The sequence below is a fragment of the Monopterus albus genome, unplaced genomic scaffold, assembly GCF_001952655.1.
Source record: "Monopterus albus unplaced genomic scaffold, M_albus_1.0 scaffold188.1, whole genome shotgun sequence".
Taxonomy (NCBI): domain Eukaryota; kingdom Metazoa; phylum Chordata; class Actinopteri; order Synbranchiformes; family Synbranchidae; genus Monopterus; species Monopterus albus.
In genome coordinates, this window is record NW_018128068.1 from 617,841 (window position 1) to 626,551 (window position 8,711).

An 8,711-nucleotide genomic window follows, 5' to 3' on the forward strand; every position below is an offset into this window, starting at 1 on the left:
TGAGATTTTTTTAAAAGTGCAAAGTATTGTGCATGTAATCTCAGGCTGCTTCTGTACTATGCAAATGTGTAATTTGCAACTTTACCTGTGTCAACGTCTCTTGGTCCAAAGGTCTTTTTACATCATGCATGTACTGTATTTGTATTTCCACATTTCTATTTATCCGTCGTGTATCAGTATAATTATGTCTCCTCCGTGGCTGTCTTCAAGAATGGGAGCCATTCCAAATTTCTGAATGTTTCCTTTCTGACTGACATATTTTGCTCTTAGCTGCTAAAGACAAAAGAAGCCTTAAACAGTTTTTACATTCACGCAGATGGTAGGCTTTAAAAATGGGTCCATTTGAATTGTTCAGTAAAATAAACTGTCGTAACGAAGCTGGTCAGTCCTTCATCCTTTGTCGAGACCCTTTCCTCTCTTCAGGACTTCTTGTTGAATTTAGATTATCAACAAAGAGTATTTTCTTTTTCTTTAATCACAGCTGCATCTCATATTGTCTCTCTGTGGCCACAAAGAAGTCATTGAGAGTGTTCTGCAGAAAATCAAAGGTCGGCCGGTCCTCAGGCTTCTGGTTCCAGCACTTCATCATGATCTTGTAGAGTTCCTGAGAACAACCTTCCGGGCATGGCATCCTGTAGGATTGGTCCAGGGACGTGATCACCTCTGGGTTGCTCATCCCTGGTTAGGAAAAAGGAAATGATGCCAGTGTGAGATGTTAATGGATTTTTAGTGATCATAGTCTGCCATTTATCAAAGTAGCAATGCAACATTTGCATTGGTTTCTATTCATTTTTCTATTTCATTTTCTTCTCATGTCCTGTACCTGGGTAAGGAATTTTTCCATAGGTGACTATTTCTGTCAGGAGGATCCCAAAGGACCAAACATCTGACTTGATGCTGAATGTGCCAAAATTGATGGCTTCTGGAGCTGTCCATTTGATGGGAAATTTAGCACCTGATTATCAGAAAGAGAGCGAGAAAAACAAAGGGAAGCTGCATCACTGAGTGGTGACAGTAGAGAATGTGTAGGCGGATGCACGTGTGCATATGAAAGCGTGCTTTATCACCATAGTGTGGGGTAAGATTATAGAGATCTGACTACCAGTATAGATTTTACTGCAAGATTGTTTTCAGCTTTGATATTTATGGTTGTATTTGGTCTTTTTTGGCACGGCAGACAAATATTAGATTTCTTTTTTATGATCAGTTGCATCAGATGCATTTGCTGTCCAATGTGTTAATCACCCTCATGGGCTGTGTACTCTGTCTCGATGATCCTGGCCAGGCCAAAGTCTGCTATCTTGCAGTGCAGGGTCTCATTGACCAGTATGTTGGCGGCACGCAGGTCTCGGTGGATGTAGTTCTTCTTCTCGATGTACGCCATGCCTTCAGCTATCTGTCATATAGAAAGGACAAAAGGAACATTGAAAGCAGCATGTGTCTCTTTCATGTAATAGTGCAGCTACAGCATGTGTGGCACTTGTGTGTTTACATGTATAAGAAGGGCAGCAATGTGAGTTTAACAGCTGTGCCAATTCTCAGGAAGTCAAAAAGTTTTTGTGGATGGGGCAATAGCTCTAGGGTGGATCATGGTGGATGTAAAAATAGTACAGTTTCCTGTCCGGATGTTAATAATTGACGTAGGGTGCGGTATTCATGCCAGTTGAGCAGAAGTCCCACCACAGAAGCCACACAGCTACTGCTGACAGTTTCCATGAGAAGTCACACAGTGTCAAAATGTAGACACACAACAGACTTTCACATTTACTGAGGAACAGTCGGCGTGTATAAATAGACTTTGAGGTCAGCAATATGTTTTTGTTTTTGACAGAGGGTGTAAAAATCTGCTATTTAAATACTAATGGTGCAAACTGCAGCAGCAGTAGCAAAAAAAAGAGAAAAGTTCAGAAATGCAAGAAATGTGGACACATTCACATCCAACTTAGAAATATTGCCTAACAGAAACACATTTTCTGAGAAAATGCTTTCATTGTATGAGATAGAGGTATAGGTTAGCAATGTGATGAATGACAAATACAAGATGTCTGTGCAGATTCTCAGTCATCCAGGTCATAGTAAGCTGAAAAAAAAAAACTTTGAAAAAATCAACTGGACTAGATTTCTAGGTCGAAGACGTTTCACCTCTCATCCAAGAGGCTTCATTAGTTCTGACTGACTGGTGTTGAGCCAGAGATATTTATCTCCCTCGGTGGTGTTTCAGTCCTTCGATGGCCAACAGTGTCCCCTAACAACTGAGTCATTATAGCCCAGTATCGGTGAGAGTCGTTACCGGTCTTTGAATCCTCCTCTGTGGACCGACGCTTATTGTCCTGGTGGGCATGTTTGGGCAGAGATCTCAAAACAGGATTGTAGATAGATGACAAGTTGTCTTAGTCCACCACCCCTATTTAGTGACGGGTGTTCTATTTTTACAAAAATAGCTTCCTTGACTCCTCTCTCAAACCAGCGATGTTCTCTGGAGAGGATCTGGACTTCACTGTCCTCAAAAGAATGTCCTTTGTCCTTCAGGTGGAGGTGGACTGCTGACTCTGGTCCACTGGGGTTGGCCCTCCTGTGTTGGGCCATGCGTTTGTGGAGCGGCTGCTTAGTTTCACCAATGTACAAGTCGTTACACTCCTGACTACACTTAGTTGCATACACCACATCACTTCACTATAGACAACCTGATGGACCAAACAGAACAACTAGGAGGGAGACTCTCCACTAAGGTTACCAGAGAAATCTTTCAGGAGATCCCAAGTTTCTTGGAAAAGGCACAACTTACCCAACACAACAAGAGCAAGGCTTGCCAAATGGTTAAATTCCAGAGACTACAGAATGGACAGCCAGCCTTAGAAGTCCTCGGTTGGAGGAGAAAGGAGGAGCACAACCCACAACCATTGCACAATGACAAATGGGTCAAAAATCTCTTGGACAGAGAAGGGGGATAAATATCTCCAGCTCAACACCAGTCAGTCAGAACTGATGAAGCCTCTAGGATGAGAGGTGAAACGTCTTTGACCTAGAAATCTAAGTCCAGTTGATTTTTTTTTTTGACAAATACAAGAATGTAGAAAAATAAAACTGCAATCATACTATTATAATGAAAAGGTTCCCACCTGTGCTGACATGTCTATCAGTTTATTAAACTTTAGCTTTTTTCCATTGTTTGTTTGTAGGAACTCCAGAAGACATCCTACAAATGAGAAAAAGAGAAGCACAACTTTCTCAGAACAAGAAATGAAAGATAAGATTTTGAATTTGGAAATATTGTAGTTTCATTGTGAAGCAAGCCAATTCCAGGCAATAAATGCATCTGTGCGATGCTTTTGGTGTTCAATTGAACTGATGGGGTGATATATTAGTTTTTGAGTCTATAGCTTATGGTTGCATCATGTTGCTCAAGTGTGGCTGCTCCATTTGTATACACCAATCAGTCATAACAATATGACTGCCTGCCGAATACTGGGCATACAGGTACTCTTGGCACGCTGCAACTCACTGTGCATCTTCCACAGTTCTGCTGTCAGGAAGAGCACAAACGTGTCGACCATTCAGTGAGAAACATATGTAAAACTATGGTCGTGAGGATGAGTTAGACCAATTCAACAGCCCCCCTCACTCTAGGTGTGATATCACCACTACAGCTGCTTACTCTTTCTCTTCATAAAGACCAATGCACAGGATTCCTCATTTTAACATAGGTTCAAACAAATGTTAATCTTTTGAAAAGTACAAATAGAATATAAAAGTTTAATCTATAGTAGGGCAACCTCATCATCAGTGAGCCTTGGGCACCATGACCCTGCTGCCCGTTCATTGTTTGTCCTTCCTTACACGCTGTTGGTAGGTACTGATAAATGTTTGGGAATTGATCTGACCCAGGAATCTCAGCATTACTTGCCCATTTTACCTGCTTCCAACACATGAACTCTCTGGACTGAATGTTCACTTGCTGCCACACGCACTGACAGGTGCCACTGTAATGCGATAAACAGTTGTTCATGTCACCTGTCAGCAGTCATAATCTTATGGCTGATCGGTGTATTGTGTCTACAAGACATTTAAAGACATCACCTTGGACTCTCTGAGAAACATTTGATGTGTATTTTTCACTATTTTTTTTTTTTTGGACTCAATGATTAATTAAGAAAATAATTGCTAGATTAATCAGTTATGAAAATATTAATTAGTTACTGTCTTATTTGGGGCACAACTTATCTACCTGTACTGTTAATTTCTGTTAAGACATTGCTTATCAAAAATCTCTCCCTCTCCCATTTCTTGTGTTTTTACAGTTTTTCTTACCATTGACCATAAACTCGGTAATAATGAGAATGGGCTCCGTAGTGACCACAGCATGGAGGCGCACTAGGCGTTCATGCTGCAGCTGCTTCATCAAGTTGGCCTCCTGCAGGAAGGCCTCAGTCTCCATGGTTCCTGGTTTTAAGGTCTTAATAGCCACCTTCTGGGTGTTCTTGTAGTAACCTGCAGTAGGAGTTGAAACAGGGGAGTTAACACTACACTACACTATATTTCTGTCCTGTTTTATGATATCTCTCCAATATCTGGTTCAGTTGGTAGCTTTCTCACCCATCCACACTTCTCCAAACTGTCCGGCTCCTAGTTTCTTCTCCATTCTCAGTGTCTCTCTGGGTATTTCCCATTCGTCATGTGCCCATGGCTGCTGGGGCGCTGTAGGCATACAAGGAGCATACAGCCGCATACACAAACCATCTGCTGTCTCTGCAACCAGAAATGATACAGTAGATGCAAATGAAATGAGCAGTGTTTTTTGTTTTCCTGTTTTCTTTGCTGGTCTGAATTTAGCTGCTGAAACACTACAGGTCTGTTGAACTGCTGCTGTGTGCTTGGCAGCCGTTCTACAGATTTGACCTGCTTATCTTGTGGTTTAGTTACAGGAGTGGAAAGATTACCACTCTCATACAGGAAGTGCACAGCTCATCACAAGGGTCCCACTTCCCCTTTTCACTTTGTGTCAGTGCAGACATCTTATCATTAACAAATAATCAACACATTCACGTTCAATAATAATTTCCAATTGCAAAACTGTTTAACAACTGTGCGTGAACCTGCTTATTTTTAAACGATGTAGGCAAAAATAAAAAAATTTAAAAACCTTTGATCAAAGTTTTCTGGGTGGATAGAATGTATTTCTGTTTATTACTTACGGCTGTAGTATTTAACCATTTCTTGTAGGGTGGGGAAGCTTTGAGAGGGGGAGATGTAGTAGCCACCTTTGTCCAGACAGCGGATCTTGTAGTGTTTTACGACATCTCCTTGTTCTGGTACGTAGTCTCTGACTGACAGTGAGAAGGACCCTATGGGGAAAACAAAGAGGCTGTACAGTTATATGTGCTGTAGGTAAAGCTGTTTTAAAATAAGACATATTCACTTTCCTGAATACGTTTTCCATAACGTGCATTTGCCACTGAAACTCTAAATGATCACAAAAAGAGACCGATGGTAGTCACCTTTACAAGTCTCGCTCTCGCGAACAAGAAAGGCACCCGGTTTATTTCCAGGCGCCAAAAGCAGTCGTTCGGTCTCTTTCCTGCTCAGATCCCTGAAAAACCAGCTGCAGAGGACAAAACCACAAAGCACTACTTAAAAACATATGCAAATTTGGTTAACAGTTTGTAGATTTTTCTTGTTTTTGCCATCCAGTTTGATAATAACTTGTTTGTGTCTGAAATTGTTGCATACTTTTTCACCTCCAGGATGTCTGCTCTGGTTACATAATTACATGGTATATAGCCTTCCTGTCCAGTTGCCACTAATTCAGCCAGCCACCATTCTCCATTTCTACAAACAAGACAAAATATGGCAGAACATCTTTATTTCTTCAGATTAGAACTACCAAGTCATTTGTTTTATGGCTGTGGGATACACACTGTATATTTGGGACTAGGATGACACTTACTTTTCCAAAACCTTAAGTTTGTCTCCTTTATTGAAAGGTAGATCACTGGCATTGGTTGCTTTGAAGTCATGTTGTGCCACAAACACAATGTCATCTGAAGTCAAGCGGAGAAAATGGTTATTTCTAAAGAAGTGAGTTTATTTTATAGTGGTCTATTTATGTTTTCAAAAAATATTTTTTTTGCCATGCATTTCTGGATATAGTATATAGTACTCATGTTTAATACAAGTGCGTTCAAAGTAGTGCATTACAGTTCTCCTCTAAGGTTTCAGTAGTTTTGGTATTTTCTTCTTGTCTTTTCCCATGAACAGAACAGAGGAAATCCAGCTGAGATTTTAATCGCTAAATGTAGTCTCCTCTTACTGCTGCTGTTTCTCTGCACGGTAATAGTCAAATGCATAAACACAGACATCTTTCTTTTTTTTGTAGAAAGTTTGTTCTATGGGTCAGGTTTGGTTATTACCGTTGTCTGAATGGGAATTTCCACTTCGTGCCTGAGATACAGAAAAAGATACTGCTCTTTAATACAGTTCAGCAAATGAAAGTAATGAATATAGTAAATTTCTATACTTTGATCGTAGAGTCGTAAAGTCGTAAAGTACAGTGTTACAGTTTAATTAGCCTACTTACTATGTGATTTGATGGGTGGGTGGCCAATGAGTTGGGTTTTCCTTTGTGGAAAGTCTCTTTCTTTACTGGTTTCTGGCCACTGCAAGTGCAGCCCATCCTGAAAGTATAAGGGAAATGTTTCCCTTCTTCAGTTATACTGTATTCCACTAATATGGTTTACTTAATATAACATTATGGTACATGCTGCATAAGGTCGTGCAGTTCATTCTATGCTATCAAATATCACCACCCATATTAAGTTCCTGCTAAGAGCTTCAGATAGTCAACATTTTGATGCACTTACCTGATAAAAGAGATGAGCTTTACTGAAGCTGGTTTCAGGCTCCACTCCTCCCACTGCAGGACTCGGTCTCTGAGTTCATGCCCGGTGCTGGAAGAATGAATTAAATTTCTTAAAACTCATGAGCGGGGAGTCTATTTTTAGTTAAATGTCATGGTTACAAGTTCACTTTTAACAACAAAGGGGAAGTGGAAAATGTGTTTACCACTTTATCAGGTATCATTTGCATGCACAGTTAAACACACTGCCCTGATGTCAGGTCAGAGATAAAAATAAAAAGCTTTAAATAACCGTTAAGAGTTAGATGTAGATATTTACAGTGAACTCTGTGTATTTTAGAATTAGTGTCAGTGTGAAAGCATAAATGGTTTACATTTTAAGGTGCACTTATTCTGCTGGTTTCTAAATTTGTTTGAAGAGACCATCTAATGTTTGTATCAAAACTTAAATGTACAGTGGATGATGAATTTAAAAATGTTACGGAAAAATGATTTCAACCAAACAGTCCTAAAAATAGCCAGTTTTAGCATTACCGAAATTTCTATATTTAGCAACTAGAAGGTTTTAATATTTATCATGGAAGTAAAAATGTATGGTTAGTTTACAGCTGGAAGCTTGGACTTTAAAGTGTAGTCACATATTATTTGTGACAAATGATCCTGCTTTAATTATTTTATAAAATCAAAAGAGATGACCTTTTAAAAGCAACCATCACGATGACAGCCTTAAAGCATTTATATCTAAAATATGCAATGATGTGTAACAGTGGTAGCAAAGTTATAAGTGAACAGTGACAAGCTGTTTGTAGTCATTATTTATATATGTAAGTATAATTTTATAAACTAAAGTTATAAACTAAACTAAAGATCATTTAATTTAAAGGAACATCTGCAGTATATTCATTGACTTTGCAACTGTACTTGTTCTGTACCTTACTTTTCCACACACACTAGGAATCTTTTTATTTTAGCATAAAATGTCGTGTGTAAAAATAGTTTTAACTGCTTGTGTGATAAACACATTCACACCTGTTTTTTGTTTTCATATAACTGCTGTAAATGTTCTGTTAGGGAACTTTGCGACTTGAAGGCGCGTCAAAACTACTTATCATTGAACTTTCACAATTGTCGTCCGATTAAAACATTATTATTAAAACCTCTCCCTTTGATTCCAACTTTTACACTATTTGGTAGGATTGCTCATTTTACTACCATAATATTACAGTATCTCTGCTCTGTAGTGTGAGATTATCAGAAAGTAAATACATACATATCTTGGACTTGTCTTCCACACTTGTGTCTTCAGAAGTGTCCTTCAGTTTCCTTATTGAAAACTAAGTGCTTGTCAATGTGTCGCTCTCACTACTTTTGGTTTCAAAAGTTTCTCTCTCTCCTCTCTGACTCTCTCTCTCACAGTGAAAGCCAGGGCCTCCCCTGGGGGCCGCTACACAGACTTCATTTCCTTTGTCTGGTAATTTTGCAGTTTATCTAACAAAACAGTACAAACATCACCTGATCATTTAACCTCAGTTAGTTAACTTTAGTTAATGAATACATTTTGTCTTACTGGTTTTAAGACTTGCTAATGTAACACAACCAACGTCCGACTTGTCAAGTTCCAAAGCAAAAGAAGTTTACTAATTATTAGGGACAGTTGTATTTTATCCTTAATTTGTAGCCATGATATGGTTTTTAAATTGAAAAACCATATCTCTATAAAATGAGATAAAGACTGGAAAGGGAGTTGTGCTATAGTGTATATGGGTTATATTGTGAAAAAAAAGAGCATGGTTTCTGTGACATATTTCACAGTCTCTCTGGCGGTCTATTAAAAACCATTGGCTTCATCTTTGCACCT

General features: G+C 39.1%; 1 protein-coding gene across 1 annotated transcript; it reads right to left on the reverse strand.

Moving 5' to 3' along the window:
- On the reverse strand, positions 1-8,183 carry blk (BLK proto-oncogene, Src family tyrosine kinase). The gene is made up of 14 exons (XM_020617296.1): positions 8,124-8,183; positions 6,858-6,944; positions 6,575-6,671; positions 6,408-6,438; positions 5,945-6,038; positions 5,728-5,826; positions 5,496-5,599; positions 5,193-5,342; positions 4,594-4,746; positions 4,309-4,488; positions 3,120-3,196; positions 1,246-1,396; positions 824-955; positions 1-678 (listed from the first exon to the last, which is right to left on the reverse strand). Exons 3-14 carry the CDS (start codon positions 6,668-6,670, stop codon positions 476-478), a joined length of 1,470 nt encoding a protein of 489 aa, XP_020472952.1. The 5' UTR covers position 6,671; positions 6,858-6,944; positions 8,124-8,183; the 3' UTR covers positions 1-475.
- Positions 8,184-8,711: the final 528 nt, after the last annotated feature.

What these genes read in the sequence shown, in the direction of transcription:
- blk (XM_020617296.1), bottom strand. Translation starts at nt 6,670, where the DNA reads ATGGGCTGCACTTGCAGTGGCCAGAAACCAGTAAAGAAAGAGACTTTC. An exon ending in GACATCCTGGAGGTGAAAAA is followed by an intron (nt 5,600 to 5,727) that starts GTATGCAACAAT and finishes TGTCCTCTGCAG; the next exon opens with CTGGTTTTTCAGGGATCTGA. An exon ending in AGAGTACACAGCCCATGAGG is followed by an intron (nt 956 to 1,245) that starts GTGATTAACACA and finishes TCTGATAATCAG; the next exon opens with GTGCTAAATTTCCCATCAAA.